The following is a 20,468-nucleotide window of genomic DNA, read 5'->3' as shown; positions in this document are numbered from 1 at the left end:
GCAGGAAAAATCTCATCTGTGCTGTGGAAGGCCGACTTCAAACCAGCTGAATGAATCACAGAACATCTCCAGAGTCAGTAGAGAAGTGAACCAACAGTACGTACGTCTCATGGCCACAGGTAAGGCCAAGAATAACCATTCCTGGCCTTCAGCTTGGTGGGGACAGGGCAGCTCAGGGTCTCCCAACAGTTCTGGAATTTTTTTGAAACACCTCTGAACCTTTGCTTGCTACCTCAAATCCAGAACCTTCCTACCCACACCCAACAGTCTTCACTTTGGCCTAGGAGCAAATTCATTAATCTCCACAAGGCAAATAGCATGAAGAAGAAAGAGAACCGCTTACCAGTGTCCACTTGCAGGGGTGGGCGGGGGGTGAGGGGGTTTGTATATTAAAGAGGATAGTAGACCCTTCACCTTCAGAATGTTTAAAGTAAAATAGAACTTGCTTCTATCTGGGACAGTTTGTTTGAGGTGTTTCAAGTCAGGAAAGCAAAGGAGATCTGATTAAGGGGGATTTCCTGTGCAATTCCTAGCACAGACCATGACATAGAGGAGGGTCCCAGGAAATGATAGTGGAGTCTGAATCTCAGTTGTTGAATCTCAGGGTGTTACTACAAATCCCATAAGCTAGAGACTTTCAGTAGGAGGAAGGTAGGGGGAAACATACAGAGAGCTAAAAAGAACTGGGCATGCTCTAGTCACTTGCATTTTTCATAAAAATACGAATGAAGAGATCCAACATTTCTCTGACTGGAGAATCTGGCAGTGGCTCTGGGATGCAGGTCCCAAACTATATATCTCCCCAGACTTGGGCTCACTTAAACCCCAAGATCGCAAAGCCACTCTCAACCACTTTCTTTTGCTATGATCCTCCTCCCTTTCAGCCCCCTCGCTTGACCCCAGGGGGTGGGGGTGCTTCTTGAGGCTTGTGACTCGGCAGTCAAAGTGCAAGTCCCCCAGGGCTGACAAGTCAAGCTCAAGCAGCCTACAGGGAAGGCAAGCTGATTCATCAGAGGCTGCTTGCTCTCACTCCTCAACCTTCTCTTACTCTCAGCCTGGTCACCAGGTTCCTGTCGTTCCAGACTGCAGGATGTCTCTCTGGAGTCAGAACATCAGGGCCTCCCTATACACAGACACAGACACACACATACACCCTTCCCAGTACGCAGCATTTCTGCTCTGGACAGACAGGGGAGGAGGGCAGCAGCCTCCATCCCAGGGAAAACTCGACAGGTGTGTTCTCACCCTGAATTACCCCCTTTAGGGTTTGAGAGTCAGGACCGGCATTAAGGCCCCCCACTGGCGATGAATTGTTGGAGGAAAGGATGGAAGGGAGCTGGGTAGGCAGACAGGAAGAGACTCTCTAACTTAGGGGAAATTGTGTGTCTGGGAGATACGGGAAGAGGGATGGGATAGCAGATGATCAGCACCTGAAGGTGAGCCAAAATCTAATAACACTTGATGCGCCTCCTCCATTCCGAGATTTTTCGAGAGGGAGAATCAACGTCTCCAACACCCATCACTGTACCATCCTCTGAAAGTTCTTCTTTAGGTCTAACCTCAGTCCCTTTTGCTGCAGTAATCAACCCATTGATCCAACGTTGCCAGGGCCAGGGAGAGTGCACGCGAGAGAGCAGCGCCCCCTACAAGCCTCGCAGGGCTGAGGTGCGCTCCACTCCTCCAAGGCTGCACACAATCCCCTCACACACACAATCCTCCCCTCGGCCCACTACTACCTCCCTTCTATTCCTCTACCCCCCAACCCCCACCTCCCGCGACCAGCGGCCGGGTTTCTAACCCAGGAGCTTGCCAACAGTTCTGACCTTTAACCTCAAGTGAAAACAGAGCCCTGGAACCTGCGGTCTCTGGGGAGCTTACCCCACCTGTACCTGCTCCAGGAATCGCCGCTCCAGTCTCTGGCTTGTGGTCCCAGGAGACGCGCGTGGAGACGAAATTCCCGCCTCTCGCTGCCCCTTCCTCCCTTTCCCGCGCGGTTGGTGCGGAACCACAGGGGCGACCCTCGCCTACCCCGAGGCCCAGCGCCACCGGGGTCAGGGTCTGGGGACGAGGAGGGGCGGTGTCTGCGGAGCCAAAGGAAGCCCGGCGCCTTGGTCCCTGCAGGATCTCCCCACCCCCACTCCTCACCCTCTCGAGGCTTCACACTGCCCTCCCGCCCCTCCCCCTGGAGGGAAGGCGACCCGACGCTCCCTCTCGCCCAGGACCCTCCAGACGTCGGCATTCCGACAAAGAAGCCCGGCCGCAGCGGGCGAGCTTGGCGGAACGGCGCTGGTGAGGCAAGTAAATACGCGGGCGGGCGGGCAGCCTACCCTCCCGCAGCTCCCGCCGCCAGGGCGCGACACGCCATTGCCGCTGTCGCGACTCCCGAGAGACGCCGACGCTGCGCGCCGGCCCGGGCCGTGTGGGGCTCGGGCTCCCGACTCACCGGCTCCGGCGAGCTCGCCTCGGCTCGGGCTCCCGCCTGGGCTCGGCAGCCGCCGGGGCTGCCGGCGCGCAGTCCGCGCGGTTCGGGCAGAAGGCGCCGGCTTGGCAAAGTCGGCGAGAGGCACCGGCTCAGCCGCGCACCGGCCCCGAGTCCGAGTGAGTCAGAGAGGGACCGAGGGAGCGAGTTATAGGGGCGGGCGCGGGGGGAGGATGCCGAGACACCCTCCCCCGCGCCGCCCCCCGCCCCCGGGCGGAGACACAGACAGCCACTCGCAGCCGGAGAGAGGTACGGACACCAAGACCTCGTGCCGCCCGCAGACCCAAGTTTCTCCCTGACACCAGGGGGCTCAGACCGCGTTTGCTGAGAGAACAAAGGGACGCGCAGACCGACAGACGGACCTTGGGACCTCGATACCCCTAAGAAACGAGTTACTTCGTCCGCCGGGGTGTCCTTGGTCTCCTAGTCGCTCCACAGACCTCTTCCCTGGCAGATTGCCCGCTGGGTGAGCGGAGAGACGCTAGGGAAACTGAGGATCCGTGGGGCGCCGCACCCCGGGAGCGCTGCTTTGCGCGACACCCCCAAAGAGTCACACGGGAGGGGGCTCGGGGAGTCTCTGCCTCCCAGGTCCCCTTTCATATCTCTCCGCTTGCCCTGCGGGCGATGGAACAGGGCACTGGCTAGGGCTGGTTTCGAATCCAGGATCCTGAGCTGGAGTTCTCTGCCTAGGTTCCGGGGCTCCCGGGGCCGGGGCTCTGGGAGGCAGGACAGCCAGGGTGAGAATCCAGGAAGAGAGGGGTCCTCGGATTTCCCGTTACCTGAGTCGGCCGCGCTCGGACTCCTCTCTGGGGGCTGTAGCTCGAAGCTCCGACAAGTCTCCACGTCCAGCCCGAGAGGGGGCGGCCGGGCCCGGCACAGCGAGGCCAGGAGCGCGAGCGCCGCCTGGCACCGAGGCCCCCCGACCCCCCAAACCCCACTCATGCCCGGGACGCCCCGGCGCTTCAAGCAGCCGCCCGAACCGGTGCCGCCGCCGGGCTGGGGCGGGGCGAGGCAGCCCCAAGAAGACCCTCCCCGCAGCGGCCCCCTGCGGCTCCGTTCAGCTTTTAATCGCTTCCCCTCAGGGTCTCCGCCCCTCACGTGGCATCCCGCGGCAGCTGGCAAGTCTGGCGCCTCACCGCCGCCCCCTCTACACCCAGGGACAGGTCTGAGTCCCGGCGGGGTTCGAGGCAGGGGAGCCCGGTTGTCCAGCACCCCGGAGGGTGCAAGGCCCAGGAAAGGGCCTGGCATCTGACTTCACATCCACTGCCTGGTGTGACCTTGGCCTCTCAGCCTCAATTCCCCACTCTGTAAAAGAGGTATAATGATTAGGAGGGCTTCACGGACTGCCTGGGAATATAAAGATAGTGTTCGTGAAAACACTGGGTAAATTGCCACATTCCACACAAGTGGCAACGAAATAGAAAGAAGAATGACCCGGCTGGGAGTAGGAGAACCTTGGCTAAGGTTCCTAACGGGAGCCCCAAGTCCCAGCTTCGGAGGCAGAAGACCCTAAAACTGCGGGGCTATTTGAACTGCAGAAAGACTTTCTGAGCCCCGCAATCCTGCGGTCCACGGTACCCGCACGTTGCCATGGCAACGGGAGGCAGCGGCCGTCTCTCTCCATGGCAACGGGAGGGGAAAGTTTCTCGCAAATAGGAATGGGGGGCATTTCAAGAGGGAGCTCCGTTCCCGCCAGACCCATCTCCCCACAGCGGTGCAACGCCACCGGAGATAATGCGTCTTTCTATTAAGCATAGCCAGGGCCAGAAAGCCTGAAAACTAAACGGGAGGGTTGACGCTAGACTTAAGGCAGACTTCCCCTCCAGGAACTGGGGCGTGCGGTCTAGGAACAGGTTGGCGGAGGGGCTCGAAGGCACCTCACTCAACCCTGGTGGTCTATGGGCCGCCACCGGCGCGGCCCTGCAGGGGGCCCTGTCACGGAAGTCGCGCGTCCTCGGCTTGTCGGCCGGTGGGGGCCCCTTCCCGTGTGCGGCTCACCCGACGGTCCAGGCTCAGGTCCCTTTGCCTCCCCCGAGCTGGGAAGGAAACTTTAGCAGGAGCCTCCGGAAGCCGCGGGGCTGGTGTGTACCCGGGTGGCGGGTGGGGGAGGAGGGTCTTTCCTCCTAATTATCACGCTAATTGGAAGTGGCTCGGGCGGTGACTCACGTTCCAGAGGGAGGAGATTCGGAGCCCCAGCTCCTGGCGGTCTCCACATGCGCCATCTGCGCCAGCCGCGCTAGCTGGCCCTTGGACTGGAAAGCCCCCGGCAGCTAGTGCCCGGAGTACAGAGGGTCAAGCTGAGGCCTCAGAGGACCCAGGCTTAACCAGGTTTTTGCTCTGGGGAAGGGCTCCATGGCTCTGTCCACGGTGCTGAAAGCCCAGTTAGTACAATCGTAGCGTGGGCGGAGGGTAGGGAAGGTGGGGGGATGGGCAGTTGTGGCGGGCTCACACCTTCCACCCTGACCTCCGGAGCCTGCGATGGGAGAAGGCTAGAAACTCAGGCGGGAGGGACCGAGCAAGCGTGGTCCCGGGAACACTATGCAATCCAGGACGCCTTCCTGAGAGAGGTGCTCAGTTGCTGTTCTAAGAACAGGGGAGGCTGTGGAGTCCCCATTCGCCCCACCGCCAGTGCTTCAAGAACCCACCTGAGGAGCCCAGAAGCCCTGTCACCTCCTGCTCCCCCACCCAATACAGAACTCAGCACCGGGGAGGCCCCCTTGTTACATGCTTATTAGCAGTTTCGAGGGAGCAGGTTTGTGTTTATGTAAAATACAAACGGAGAAGAACTGCTCTCTGCCTATGTTTATGGCAACTCTGTCACTCCGCGGCGATTTCTCCCTCCCCCTCCCGAGTTCCTGGGGAAATTCGCAGAACAAAGAGCCTTGTTTTGCCTTTGCAGAGAATGAAAAAGCACAGGACCTTCCAAGGGCCCAGGCCCGTGATGCAGGGAAATCAATATTTTGCTTTACAACGAGTGGGGGAATTTGCATCTAAACTGAAGGCAAAGGAGCCTGTTTGGAGCAGAGCAGGTGGCAGGAGCCGAGAATTAACAGATAATTTCTCATTGTTCCCGGATTCAGCCTCCACAGTAGGCGAACGGTTCTGCGGCTTCTCTGGCGCCCCAGCAGCTCTGGACCTGGCATTTCTCAACAGAACAGGGAGGAGTTTCTGCTCTGACAGGGCTGCGGGAAGGGGCTGGGGCTCCCAGGTCAGTCAATAACTGTTGAAATTTGAGTGTGTGAATGAGTGTGTATGAAAGAGACAGAAATGAAAGAGACAGAGCTAAACAGAGACACAGAGACAAGAGAAAGAGGCAGAGGATTGAGACATATAGAGACAAATATAGGAGATAGACAAGAGATACAGAGGACAGGGAAAGAGGGGCAGAGGGACCCATACAAGTATAAAGGGGCACTCATTCAGAGAGATTAAAGAGAAACATTTTTTCCTTATATTGGGAAAAAAAACCCACCTTAGTTGTCTTCTTTGTCTTCTCTCCCTGTCCCCCAGGTTAATGCTGATACCTGCTGATACTTGTGCTCATGTAACCAGCCACAAACCAAACAACCAACCAAACAAAACAAACATATGAAGGTGGGAACTATTCCTCTCTAAAACCCCTTTCCCTGACAAGCCCACTCCCATATGAAGAGACCAAATTCAGACTCCCAAGGTCCCACCCAGACCTGAAGAGGGAAGGAGGTAGAAAGAAGTAGAATTACTGCCCCTGAAGGCTATCTTCCAGAGAAAGACCATCTGAGTTCGATTGAGGGGTGGAGTGGAGAGAAGGAGGAGCAGAAACAGCACTGCAGAGTGGCAAACAAGGGCGCTAGGCTGGGCCCCAGGAGGCTGGGTTCCAGGACTGGTGCATCAAACCAGCCATGGGGCAGTCTCGTCCCTTATTAGGATGTCAGTGTCCTTATTTGTAAGATGATGAAGCCAGATGAAGAGCTCTTCAAGGCTCCTTCCAGCAATAACATTTTAGGATTTTACATGAAAAAAAAAATGGAGAGGGCTGAGTGGGGAAAGGAGAGAGGGGCAGAAGAACAGTTTTCCTGGCTCCAGAGAAGAGGATGTCCAGACTCACTTTGGGCTTCCCGTCCCCCATTGCTCTCCTCTCATCTTCAATGGTGGCTAGAGCTTCCTGAGTCTGGGCCCCTAGTCCCCAGGCCAGACTGCTCAGAAGCAGGGAAGGGAACTGGAGGTGGGGTGGGATGCAGAAGAAGAGGAGATTTGAAGCAGAAACCAGAGCACCCCACTTCTCTGCCCTCCTTTCCTCGGAAACAGCCAAAGAGCACATCCCGGGCCCCCACCCCAAGTCTTCTAGCCAGTGGCTCGACTGCCCTTGGACAGGTCCTCTACTCTGCTCTGAGAAGCAATGGCCTGTTGAGTTATGCTACAAATAAAATAAATTAAAACAAAACAATAATTTCTAAAAAAAAAAAAAAAATTAGACCTCGGTAGGAAATTGCTAATGCTGTAGGCGAGAAGAATGAGCTCTTTTGACATGAGTCGATGTGTCATATTGTCTTTCCATCTCAATGCAATTTCTAAATAGGGAGCCCTTTCCCCATTCCCTCCTCCCCTCCAAGCCCCCAGCAGAGATGTAAAGGGAGCAGTCTGACGTTCACAGCCAGATTGTCTGACGTACATGGAGAGACAGAGAGAAAAAGATACAAGCGTGCTCATGGCTTTGTCAGGTAGATTGGAGCCAAGAGGACTCTGACCCAACCTTGAGGACTCCGATCTCCTGTCCCCACCTCCCCCATCTCCTGCTTAGTGAAGCATGTGGACGCTTTGGGCTGGGTTTTAAATTTACTCTAGGAAAGCAGATATCAGTTGATCCTATTCCACTGCTGGTGGAGAATTAAGTTGATGTTCTATATTGGGGATTGGGAATATTTTACATCATTATTTAAAACAAACACTGCTATGGAATCCCTATGAGGTTTCTGCCAGAACAGCTTTATCAGCATTTCCAGCAGTCACCCCCTGACTCCCATCCCCTTGCCAACATAGCAACTCTGGCCAAAGCTGGGTGACTTCTGCAAACCATGCCATTCAAGCCATCAGAAGAGTTTTCAGGAATTCCTCTTTGCTTGAAAAGATGCAAAGGACATTGCAAAGCCCTGCATCAATGCCCAGGTATTTCTGAGAGTCCAGTCTTGCTTTTATTCTAAGAAAGGTCTTTAACAGTTCAAACTTCCTGAGCCAGGGAACATTTGCCTCTGTCTTATTCCTTCCTCATTTCAGAGGTCTTATCTCTGAGCTGTGTTTGCTGCTCAGGCACAGTGTTCCAGATCAGACTTGGGAAGACTGGACCGGCTTTTTTGCATCCAGCAGGTCGGGGACTGGGGAAACAGAGACGAGTTCAAGGTCAGAAGGCAACATCATCTGTGAAAGTTTTAGAGCTGTACCTGAGTACCTGTGGTGTGTGGGGGCTTTCTCTGTACTACTTGAGAAAGAGAATGATTGGAGGAGAAGAGCTAGGAAGGAAGCCAAGTGTGTTCCTCTTCACACTGACCTCATGAAGAATAAAAAGCACACGTTTTGGAGTCAGACAGACCTGTGTTGAAATCCTGGCTCTATCACTTACCAGCTCTATCACTTTAGGTGGCATACTTTAGCAATCTGAACCTCAACTTCCTCATCTGTAAAATGGGACATATAAGGCCTATTTTATAGTGTACAAGGTTATATGAGTAAGGTTAAGCATCTAATATATTGTGACTTATTCATAGTAGGTATTACAACAAATGATGGTTCTTGTCCTCTCTCTCTGTCTCTCAGATCCTAGAGGGACATCCATGAGGAACACTGTCCAGAGCTCAATCCATATTCTTCCATTAGGCAAGTCCTTGAACATTGCCAAGAGGGAATTTATCTCTCTCTTTTCCTTTTAGGGTGGTGGGAGGGGGAGAGGGAGAGGGAAAGAGATAATCTCAAGCAGACCACTCCCAGTGCAAAGCCTAATGCAGGCTCCATCTCACAACCCTGAGATCATGATCTGAGCCAAAATCAAGAGTCAGGTGCCTAACCAACTGAGCCACCCAGGCATCCCAGGAATTTATCTCATTTAATCTTATTACAGCCCTGAGAGACAGAATGGGTGGATGGTAAAAGTCCATTTGGCAAATGGGGAAATGAAGTGAGTGGTCCCGGCCACCCAATCTAGGAGGCAGCAGAGGGATAGGATCTAGACCTTCTAGTACCTGGTTAGTTAGTACCCCTTCCTTGTACTGGGAAGGATGATGAGGGTATGAATAATTTTTCTTCTTTTACAAAAACATTTATAATACTTTTAAATTGACTTTATAATAAAAAATATTTGGAAATAAATTACAGATCAGTGAAAGATTTACTCCTGTGTCTCTTTGCAAAGTTCTTGGCCCTCTGACCAGTTGCATCTTGGGCCCAGTCACTGCTCTAGGGAATAGATAGTGTCATTGATAAAATCCAGGGCTGGGGCCAGGCAGCTTCATGGTTCGGGACATGCTTGTCTCTTGACAGAGACAGGGCTCCTCAGCGGGCAGCTCAGGGAGTCTCTGCAGCATCTGGGTTGCATTCCATGGTCCAGAGCCCAGCTTCCAGGAAAGGGCCAAGCCAATATTCCAATAAGACCAGGACCCCAAAGACCAGAATTCTCCCCAAGGAGCCTGGAGATAGTTTGCCATCTCAAAGCTCTGAGTGTTGCACTAATGAAAAGAAACCAGATAAAATGCCAAAACTAATTAAAATGACAAATCCAAAAGGCCTCTGTCTAAACGAGGAAGTCTTAATCCGTGATTTCACTGGAGTGCAAGCAAGAAGAATCAGCAGAAGATGTTTGGGTCGGTGGCCTGCCGCCCTCTGTGGAAATCAGGGACTGAAGGCCCTAGAAAGAATAAATCGGTTTCTCCAGTGTTAACCCCTATCCCGTCTACAGAACAAAAACCCTTCTCCATCCCAGCCCCCAAGATTTATCCACATCTCTGCTGTTTGTTAGAGGTACAGGAAGTGGTTTTAAGACTCCCGCATGTTTGTGAAGTGTGATACAGTTGACGCAACACTCTCCCGTTTGTTACCTCGCTTCAGACGATACCCCTGGGCAGTGGACAGACACTTCTTATCTTATCCAAACTTTGGTGGTGAGGTCGCAGAGAGGCTAAAAAGAACGGACTCGGGGTTACAGCTGGCAAGCAGCAGAGCCAGAATCTGAGCCTGTCCTTCCACATCATTCATTCACTCTCTGAGCATTTACAGAGGTCCTGGACAGACCCAGTGCCGCACCAGTCCCAGGAGAGGCGGCCCTGTGTGATGGCCTTTCCGCCCCAGCCTTCAGTCACATGTGGGAGCGGAACCCTGATTACACAGACCCTGTCCTGAGGGAGGGCGCATAACGGAGAGAGGCCATACTTGAAATTGGTTTCCAAGGAGTTCTTTGACCTCTTTGTTGCTATCGCCACATCTGACTGTGAAATTCTCTCCTGTGACATGATTCTGGATTTCCCTCCCTTCCTGATGCTTTCACTCTTCCCCCGTCTCCTCCCCGCCTTTCCATCTTCTCCCAGGCTCAGCTCTTGTCCCTTCTTTCTTCTGTCTCTGCATATTCTCTCTGAGTGACCTCATCCACTCCGGAGGCTTCAAAGCCTAAATAATACTAATGTTACTAGCAGTACCGCTGCACCTTTACCAAGCACACACTCTCTTCCAGGACTTCCTCTGCTTGCTTCATGGGGACAATAGCATCAAATCCTCACAGTGAACCTGTAATTATCTGCAGGTTACAGGGACCTGTGACAGATACAGAACGTGAACCCAGACAGTCCAGAGCCCAGACCCTCAGCACTCCCGATTCTGTCTGTGGTTCTACGTGTGCATTTCCAAATTCCCATTTGAACACATTTACCCCAGACCTCCCGAATCCCCTACAGCCAACACAGAATTTATATTTTCCCTCATGAATCTGCTCCACTTCCTTAAAGGAGGACAAAACTAAACCAAACGAAACTAAAAATCTCAGAGCCCTCCTTGATTCTTCCCTCTCCATTATCCACCTCATTCAGCCTGGCACCGAATCCTCCTGATTTTATCTCTAAAATGTTTTCGGACTCCTGGGTGGCTCAGCCAGTTCAGCGGCTGCCTTCAGCTTGGGTTATGATCCCAGAGTCAGAGTCCTGGGATCAAGCCCGACATCAGGATCCTTGCTCAGCAGGGAGCCTGCTTCTCCATCTCTTTGCCTGCTGCTCCCCCTGCTTTTACTCTCTCTCTTTCTGTCTGTCAATTAAATAAATAAAATCTTTTAAAAACTAAAATAGAATGTTTGAACCCCTGTCCTTCCCATTCCTGTCACTGACCTAGCTCAGGCACTCAGCATTCCTTTTCTGGATCGTGACAGTTTCCTAACGGGGTAATGTGATTATGTCACCCTCTCATTTAAAATCCCTTGTGGGGGCTTTCAGATTGAGGTTGAGGCTTTCAGATTGAGGTCTCACACATGGCATTCAAAGCCCTTCCAGACCTGGCCTCTGTCCATCTATCTAGCCTCCTCTCTCCACACACTCCTGGAATCCCTTAGGTTGCCTGTGCTGTGCTCTCAGAGTGATAATTCCTGTCTCTCATCCTCACATCCCACCCAAACTTCCATGCTTTTGCTCTTTGTTCCTGCAATTCCTCTTCTTCTCCACCAGGGCCCTCTCTAGATTATGGAAATTTGCAACTGCTTGTCTCTGCACCCTGAGCACCTTTCCTCTTTTTCTCCTCACCCAGCTGGTTCCTACAGGATGCAATCAAGCACAGAGATTCAGAGTGTGGACTTTGGAGCCAGGTTGCCTGGGTTCAAGTCTTAAATCTGCCATGTAGCAGCTGTGTGATGGTGGGCAAGCTACTAGACCTCTCTGTGCCTCAGTCTTCTTGTCCACAGAGATGAGAATAGAAATACCGCTCTCACCAGGTTCCCGAGAGGTTTAAACGAGTTGATTATACAAGCACTCAGAGCAGTTCCTTCCCGGACTTCAAAGCTGTCTCAGATGTCCCCTTTCTTATTGGCTCATTGTGCACAATGCCTACCTTTGTTGTAGAGTTTTGCAACACCACATTGTTGACTGTAACTGGACTGTGAGCTCTTCTAGTGGGATCTGTGTCTTATCCACCTTTATATCCTCAGCGCTTGCCATCTCATGCACATTCAGCGAGTATCCATGGCTTCAAAGAAGGGTGAATGCCTGAATATAACAGTGCAAAGTCAGTATGTGAGTGCTGGAAGAATTGGAGCTGAGTTAAATGGGTCAAATCAGGGAAGGCTTCCTGGGGGAGGAGAGTTTTGAGATTTTAGTCAGGTGAGACTGGAAGGAATTGGAGAACACAGGAACAGCCTGTGACAAGGCTTTGGGGCAAAAATCTGCAATTTATACAAAAGGAGAGTGAGCAGATTTTTCTTGGCTGGAACACAGATGAGGACCAAGGAGAGAGAGAGGAGCCTTAGCCCACATATGTCCCCAATATTCACCACTGCATTGCTCGGTCTGGGCTGGATTCCTACAGGCGAGCCCTGTAGTTCCAGTCAGTCGGAAGGGAAGCAGAGGAAGATACTGTCTCTGCCCTCAAGGAGATCGTGGTGTCACTACAGGAAGCTGGGAGGAACCAGCTCCTTTGCCTCTGTGAACACACCAGAGTTGGGGTCTTGAAAAGTATCTTTACGTGAAGAAACTGTTCATTTTTCTCAAGTGTCAAGTCATCGCTGTAGAGGAAGTGTGTGTCTGCTGGGGCAGCTGACTGTTTTCCAGGATAAATTTCTGATAATAACACAAAGTCATTACTGTGCAATTAGCACCGCTAATGGGGAATGCAGAGTTTCCTTCCCACTCCCTCCCTCCCTTTTTGCCTCTCTCTGCTCTGTCTCTCGCCCCTGCACGCACATTCTTCCCTGACCTTTCCCTCCCAGCCTCCCAGCTGGCTGTGGGAGAAGAGGGCCTAGCGTGGCTCTGTCAGAGATTGGATTTGGACCCCCAGGCCTCCCAAATTAGCTAGGTGCCCATGGGGCGGGGGAGGGGGCAGAGAACAAAAGCTGGAGGATGAACGAGAAGGAGAGCTTGGCCTCAGAGGAGAACATCACTAAGGTTAAAAAGGTAGGCACCCGGTAGCCCTTGGAGCAGCTTGTCCTCTGGGGTAGGTAAAAGTTGTCTGCCCCCCAGGGACCCTGTCTAATACCCTGGGAATAGGGGGATTTGATTTGCCCCAGCTGTGGAGCGCTCTCCCAGTGCCAAACCAGATAATGGGGCTGTGGGCGGGCGATATTGTGTTTGTTGAGACTGCTGGTAGGAACTGCAGCTAAGCTCAATGGAAACATACTTTGTTTCATCCTGGGTAATTATTTCCCCTATGCACAGACATACACGCACACACTGTGTGCACATGCACACACTCAAGCAGTTAGACACACGCATAGACCACATTCAGACACAAACCCCCAGGGGGATTTTTCAGGCATACTCCTAAAAGCACCTGGCAGATTCTCTGCCATGCTCTCCCTCTGGAAGGCCATTGAGATGTTAGGAACTCTCAGCAATCTCTGTAGGACAGAGAGCAAGTTTTCAAACTACTGAGGAAATCCTGGCGGGGAGATGCCCAGAGCCCACTGCGGGGGGAGCCCAGCTTCACCCACTGCCCAGGGAAAGAGGGTGGGCAGAAGAGGAAAAGAGAACAGGGAAGAAGGAGGAAGGTGGTAAAGCCTGTGAAGAAGAGGAATCAGGGGCAGGTGGTTGCTGAAGTGAAGGGGCCTGGACGCAGACGAAACTTCTAGATAGAGCAGACATGGGGGGCGTTGGGGATGCAACGAGGCCACAGCTCCACAGCTTGCAAGAAGTCTCACAGAGGAATGAGTGCCTCTAACCCTAGCAGGAGGTGCATTGGGTAGATTGGGTAGCCTGGCTTGCCTCATAGCCAATTCTTTATGATTCTTGTGCATGAAAATTGCTGAAAACCAATCACCTTCCAAACAGCTGTGCTCATCTGGGGTGGGAGCTGGTGGGGAGGGTGGCGGATGGGGAGGGGGCTTTCATTATTCATTGGATTAACTTGGTAGAGCCAAACCACACAACAACAAAGGGAAATTGTGCTTCCTCTGAAAGCCATTCTGATTGTCATCTGAGCTAGTAAGAGGTCATTCTGGTGGCTTCCGTGGCTTTGTGCTGCCTTCAGGGTTGTAAGTGGAATTTAGGCAATGTTTTCCTCGGCCCCCTCTGGCTACCCTCAACCCTGCTAAGGCCATTTGCTGTCCAAGAAAGCACCTGCATATGTCTGCCTCAAAGTCTACCCTCTCATTCCCCCCACAAGGATCAGGATGCAGACATGGACCCTTCCCTCAGACCCTCCTAGAGCCCTCTAATTCTGCTGTCTTCACTGCCCTCTGGCTCGTGGTAATTACTTATCAGACAGTCTGTCTCCCAGACCAGATAGGGGCTAGGCCGTCGGCAGTGTGAGGGCAGGAACCATATCTGTTCTGTTCACTCTGGTATTCTCAGCCCCTGCTCTCGTGCCCGTTACATAATAGGTGCTCAATCAATTCTAATCAGATGAATTAACTGAGATGAGAGTTTCAAAATTTGGTGTTGGGGTGGGGAAGAAGGCAGTTTTTAACTTGATCAATTCCCCCTTGCTAGGGAGGGAACGACTAACCACGAAGTGTCTAAAGGCAAACGGAAAGTTGGAGGGCCACAGAAAGGGAGATGGGCCTGTCTGCAGACTGAAATTCCTAAGAATGGCCATGTGGTCAGAACATCTGCTTTGAAGGTCTTCCAGGGAAAGCCCTGACATCTTGCCAGAGGCCTGGGTCACCTGGACAGGGGCCACAGGACAACCTTCCATGGAAGCCACAGTGTTCCTTCTCTGATCTCCCTGGCACTGATACTAGGTGCCTCTAGAGAAGCTCAGGGCGGGCGCTGCCTGATTGGCTCCATACCCCTGGGAATCCTCTTCCTGGAACCAGGGGCCTCACTTCTTTGCCTCAGTTTCCCCGGGAGCTGCTGCTGCCACCTCCATGTTCTGCTTTCAGGCGAGTTGGTCCACCCCTCACTGCTCCTGCCCAAGTGAAAACAAAACCTTCTTCTTTGGTTCTCCTCAGTGTGCAATGACAGACCAGCAATTTTTAAAAACAACCTCAGGGGGCACCTCGGCACAGTCGGTTAAGCGTCTGCCTTCAACTCAGGTCATGATCCCAGGGTCCTGGGATTGAGTCCCAAATCGGCCTCCTTGCTCAGCAGGGAGCCTGCTTCTCCTTCTTGCCCCTGCTTGTGTTCTCTCTCTTTCTCTCTCAAATAAAGAAATAAAATCTTTAAAATAAGATAATAAAGAAATAAAAAGAAAAAAGTTCAGGAACTACTGAGGAAGAAATTCTAGATCATGTGAATGAGTTTGGGTGGGGGTCAGATCCCCAAGGTCACCTTCTGGTTGTAGAGACACCATACGCCAGCCTCTAGCCAGAAGGGGCAGGTGCCGGGGAAGGCGGTGCCAGTGGGGCAGGCCTGGAGCTGGATTCCCAGAGGTCACCAACTAAATGGCAGGAACGAGGGGGTCCTGACCTTCACCTTAACCTCAGCATTGGCCGCCAAGTAGTCAAAGTCAAAGGCCACCAGGCACTGAGGTCCCAGCTGCAGACCCAGAATTTCAGAGGCCAGGAGGGATAGGGTTAACCCAAAGCAGTCCAGACCCCGGGGGCAAGTGCCACCTACGGCTTCCGAATGTGTCAAACTTGCCCTTCCGGGTTGTTGGTGTGCTATGTGGTTGGGCAGCTTGGGTGAGATTAGAGAACTCAGGGTAGAACAGAAAACTTCCCCTTTTTTCCCCTTGTTTCTGCCCATTCTCAAATAAGCTGGTCAAACCACACCAACCTCTGTGATAAAAACATGAAGTCAGACCCCAGTAAACTGTCACCCAGAGTCGAACAGCTCTCTGTTTCAGCCCAAGACAACCGGCAATGGGCAAGAGCCAGGGGAAGTTAAAGGTTTGGGCCTGGGAGTTATGGCAGAGATCGATCTTAATCCTGGGAGTTTGACTAATTCAATGAATATGACACCCGCCCTCCTCCCAGCTTCCATTTTTTTTTCATCTACCAAGGAGGCTCATTCGACCAACTGTTAGAGGAGCCAGGAAGTTTAAATGTGGTAATACCTGAAAAAGACCTAGCTTACAGTAATAAAGAAATGGTGGCTCTATGATTATTATTTAGACTTTGTAAGTGATTATTGAGTGGCCTCAAATACAAGGGGATGGCACTGCTAAGGACCCCTGTCACAGGCTCCAAGTGAACACCTTCCCTACGGGACAGCGGTCACATCCCCACAGCCGTAAGTGTCCTCAACTCTAGCAGGAGGAATCTGCCCTCCGATAAGGCAGGCAGGTGTCTTTGCTGGCCTGGAACACTTCCGATGGCCCCTTTTCCCTCTCCACTGAGGTGGGCACTAGTGGAGGAGGGGGCCGTTGGTTAAACTGAGACGTTTACACATAAATTATGAATCGGTGACCTTTCCTGGCTTAATTACTCCCACTGCTGGGTGGTCTGGCTCTGGAGCTAGGCCCCGGGGGGGCAAATTCTGCTCACAGTCAGCAAAGCCTGGGGCCTGGAGCTTCTGCTTTTATCCACCCTGGTTCGTGTGGTTATTTCTGAGGCAAGAAAGTTTGCTCAGTGTGATGAAGGTCTTGCCCTAGACCAGGGGCTGGACCCCTTTGGGCTCTCCTAATCCCTTTGACCTTTGCAGAATCACCTTATCCTTCTCTTCTGCTTGATATCCTTGCCAATTCATTTAAAAAGTTTTAAACCTAAGGATTATTAACAAAGCCGTCATAATAGATCTGCGGGTTCTTAAACTGGTAAGTAGAAAGAAATATATTCAGACAAAAAGTGCATAGGGCATGCCATGAAGGGGTGACGGTCAAGGTCCCCAAGGGGAATCTGTTAGTTTGCAGCTTTGAGAGAGGAGAAATCAAGAGGTTAGCTTTTTTTTTTTTTTTTTTTTTTTAAGATTTTACTTATTTATTTGACAGAAAGATCACAAGTAGGCAGAGAGGAAGGCAGGGGCTCAACCCACTGAGCCACCCAGGCGTCCCGGCTTTTTTTTTTTTATTGAAATTTTCAAACATATACAAAATTAGAGACAGTAAAATGAAATGCCATATACCCATCACCTGGCTTCAAAAATTATTAACATTCTCCCAACCCTGTTTCATCTCTCCCTTTTACTTTCCTAAAGTATTCTGAGGCAAATTCTATTTTATTTGTTAGTTCTTCCACACTCCCTTCTGATAAAAACTTCAAATACCTATACAAATATTTATCACCCAGTAAAACTCACAAAATCCTCTATCACTATTCAGTCCATGTTCAAATGACTCAGTTGTCTGAAAAGCATGTCTTTACATTTGGCCTATCTCAGTTAGGATCCACATTGGCTGGTTTTTGAGAGAAGCATCTGGCTTTCTCTATCCAAAGTCGGTGACCCAATGCAGTGGCCTAGCAAGCAGCCAGGCATGGGCAGTATAAATATAAGGTGGGGAGGGGGACATGGGAAAAGCCTACATTTTCTAAAGACAAGGCCTAAACACCAGAAAGTCATTTCAAGCTTGGGCTCTTGAGGGAATGGAGCCTTGGGGACAGAGATGTGCCTTGGGTGTAGTGTTATTGCCATTCTCTGGGATGGGCCTCCCATGAAGACTCCAAAACTGGGCCTGGGGCTTTGTTTGCCAGAGACTTTGTGCTACCCTTGTCTCAGGAGCTGTGGCTGTCTCTTCCATTCCTGGATTTAAGGGAAGGTGACGGGACCTCTGTTCTGAGCTCAGAGCTGAGGGAACACACAAGGAGCCGATGCAGGCTACAGGCTATACAGGCTATAGGCTACAGGCTACTGGGGCTTGCCGGAAGACAGTATCTTAAGCCCCTTGTCAAGCATGGGTCCAAATTGTTTCAGGCCTCAGAGCAGCCACTGAGTCTGCTAGGAAGTGGGTGAGGCTTCCAGAAGAGGCCACATTTTCAACTGATTCTGGAGATGCTGGGCTTTATGAGAAGGCCAATGCATCACAACTCCAGATGTTAAGCCAGAGACAGACACAGAGATCAGAGGGAGATCAAATATCTGCTTTATTACAGGTAAAGCCAAATTGGGGAAAGCAGCTTAGATTGAAGACCTGAAGGGGCTCGCTGCTCCTCATCCTGAGTGATTTTAAATTAAATGTGATGAGGAAACACAGAGAACACAGACAACTGACTGCAACACTGAAGAAATAACAGACAGCTCATAAAATGTTACGGTGAACAGGTCAGAGCTCCGTGAGAATATACCCTGCGGAGGGAGGTGGAGAAGCTTGCCTTAGACAGCACAGGCCAGCGGAAACTGTGGATCGGTTCTGGGGTTTGGGGCTCCCACAAGAGAGAGGAAGGCTTCCCATTGGTCTGTGGCCTCCACATCCTTGTTCAAGGTGCTCCCCGGCCCGGGAGCCACCCCCTCCTCACATCCTTTCAGCCACAGCACAGCCTTCGTGCGCTCTTCTTCAACAATCTCTTGAATCACTTCTGTTCTCTGCATCAACCTCTGCAGACACCCCCATACCGCCCCAGAGAGCCCCAGCACCCCGCATAGGCCCTTCCATCTTTGTCAAACACCTGCTGCCAATGCTAAGTCATCTCCTGTGGACTTCTGGGTAGGGTCCCTGCCTCCGGTTTCTCCTGTGACCTTACAGTTCTCAGCACAGGTAACTTACTCTTCGCTTGGCAGGAGCCTGTTTCATTCACCACTAGTTCATTCATCGAAGGATCAAGCCACCAGCTACGCACAGGAGACGCAATAGTGGGCAAAACAAACTCTCTGCCTTATGAAGATTATAACATAATGGAGGAGACAGATGATAAGTGAATAAACAATTCTGTAATATCATGTCAGGTGAGAAGAGGTGCCAAGAAGGAAAATCAAGTGAGGGACAAGACAGAGGGTAAAAGGTGATGCCTTTATTGGTATCAGGTACTCAGAAAAATTTCTCTGAGAAGATGATATTTGACCAGAATCAAGTGAGGATGTAAGACATTTGGTCATTCAGGGGAAGTAAATTCCAGACAGAGAGAAGAGCAAGTGCAAAGACCATGAGGTGAGAATGTGCTTAAAATGCTCCAGGGAGCCTCAAGAAGGCCAGTGTGGCTGGAGCCAAGTGAGAGAAGGGAAGAAGGTAGCAGGCAAAGCCGGAAACGCTGGGGAGGTTGTGCTAGGCACTACCTACACATGGCGACTTGGTCTTAACCAACTAAAATGGAATAAAATTCAAAAGTCAGTCCCTCAGTTGGACTGGCCACATGTCAAGTGCTTGATAGCCACATGTGGCTCGTGGCTGCCGTACTGGATGACATATGTGCAGAACATCACCATCATAACAGAAAGCAAGTTGGACAGGGGATGTGAAGTCTGGTAGGCATCAGTGAGGATTTGGGATTTTATTCTAAGAGTGTTGAAAAGCCCTGGGAGGTTTAAGGCAGGTGCTCACGATATGATTTACATTTTAAAGGATCTCCCTGGCTCTGTGGAAAATGCAGTGTAGGGGGGCAAGGCAGAAGTAGAGAGATGGTTAGCAGACTGCTGTGGTAATCCAAGAGACAGCTAATGGTGGCATGGACCAGGTTGGTGGTGGTGGAGGTGGGGAGACTTAGTTGGATTTGGGGCACAGTTTAAAGACAGGATCAAAAGAATTTGCTGATTGGTTAGATGTAGGGTGTATGCGAGAGAGGGGTCAAAGATGACTCTCAGGTTTTTTATCTGAAACACTGGATAGATTGTGGAATCACTGACTGAGCTAGAGACTCCTGGGAAAGAGAGGTTTAGGTGGGGGCTGAGGGTGGTACAGAAACCATGCATCAGTTTGCACGTGCCAAGGGCGAAATACCCACTGGACATCCGTGCAGGGACAAAAGTGACATCTGCATGAATATTCAAGCCTGGATTACATCGGAGAGGTTAGGGCTGGAGATAAAAATCTGGGAGACAGTCTTGAAAGCTGGGAGGCTGAGGGAGGTCATGGAAGGAGAAAGTGAAGTAGAGGGAAGAGGTCCAAGTACTGAGCGCAGTGGGCAACCTGCACCACTAGGATGCTGCGCAGAGGAGCCTCCATAAAGACAATGGGGAAAGAGCAGCCAGTGAAGTGGGAGAACAGGAGAAGGTGGGACTCTGGGACCCAAGGGGAAATATTGTTTTCAGAAGGATCCGCCATGCCAAATGCAGCTAAGAGGTCCAGTAAATGAGAACTGAGAGTGAGCCGTGGGATTGGGCACATAGAGATCACCGGTGTTATGGATGGAATGTTGGTGTCTCTCCCAAATTCATATATTGATATTCTAAACCCTAGTGTGATGGTATTTTGTGGTGGGGTCCATGAAAGGTGATTAGGTTAAGTTGAGGTCATGTGGCTGAGGCCTCCACAGTGGGATTAGTGCCGTTGTAAGAAGAGAAGGCAAGAGGGCTCTGTCTGCCATGCAAGGACACAGAGGGTGGTTGACCACAGGCCAAGAACAGAGCTCTGCCGTGAATTGGCCAGCACCTTAATCTTGGACTCCCCAGTCTCTAGAACTATGAGAAACTAAAGTTTGTAGTTTCGGCCTCCCAGTCCATGGCATTCTGTTACAGCAGTCTGAGCTGACTAAGGCAACTGGGGACCTTGATTATGGCTCTATGGGAAGAGGGGGTGGAGCTGGGGGAAAAGCATGATGGGAGAGTGTGCAAGAGAGAACAGCAGGTGAGTGTTTGAAGATGGTCACGTTTTCAAGTTTTGCTAGAAAGGGTCACAGAGAAGTGAGGCAGCTCCTGGAGAAGATTACGGGGCTAAGGGATCCCTTTCTTTTTAAGATGAGAGATTTACAGCAGTCTGTGCTGATAAGGATGATCGGGTGGGGAGCCGAGAATGAGAGAATGACGATGAGGGAGAACAGGAACGATGTCCTTGAGTAAGGGAGGGGGAGGAGATCCAGGGCTGTGGTGGAGGG

The 20,468-nt window shown here is 51.5% G+C and overlaps 1 protein-coding gene across 5 annotated transcripts in view; it reads right to left on the bottom strand.

Moving 5' to 3' along the window:
* SYT6 (synaptotagmin 6) overlaps positions 1-3,482 on the bottom strand; it is a 57,707-nt gene extending 54,225 nt beyond the window's left edge. For all 5 annotated transcript variants that reach the window (XR_007126996.1, XR_007126997.1, XM_047728320.1 and 2 more), the window contains exon 1: positions 3,259-3,482. Coding sequence is in view for 3 of the 5 variants with exons in the window: in XM_047728320.1 (XP_047584276.1) it covers positions 3,259-3,421 (163 nt within the window). In the remaining 2 variants the exon portion in view is untranslated. The remainder of the gene's footprint in view (positions 1-3,258) is intronic.
* Positions 3,483-20,468: the final 16,986 nt, after the last annotated feature.

This window comes from Lutra lutra, chromosome 4 (genome assembly GCF_902655055.1).
Source record: "Lutra lutra chromosome 4, mLutLut1.2, whole genome shotgun sequence".
NCBI lineage: Eukaryota > Metazoa > Chordata > Mammalia > Carnivora > Mustelidae > Lutra > Lutra lutra.
The sequence above is the reverse complement of the archived record's forward strand: the minus strand, read 5'-3'. Positions and strand labels throughout refer to the sequence as shown.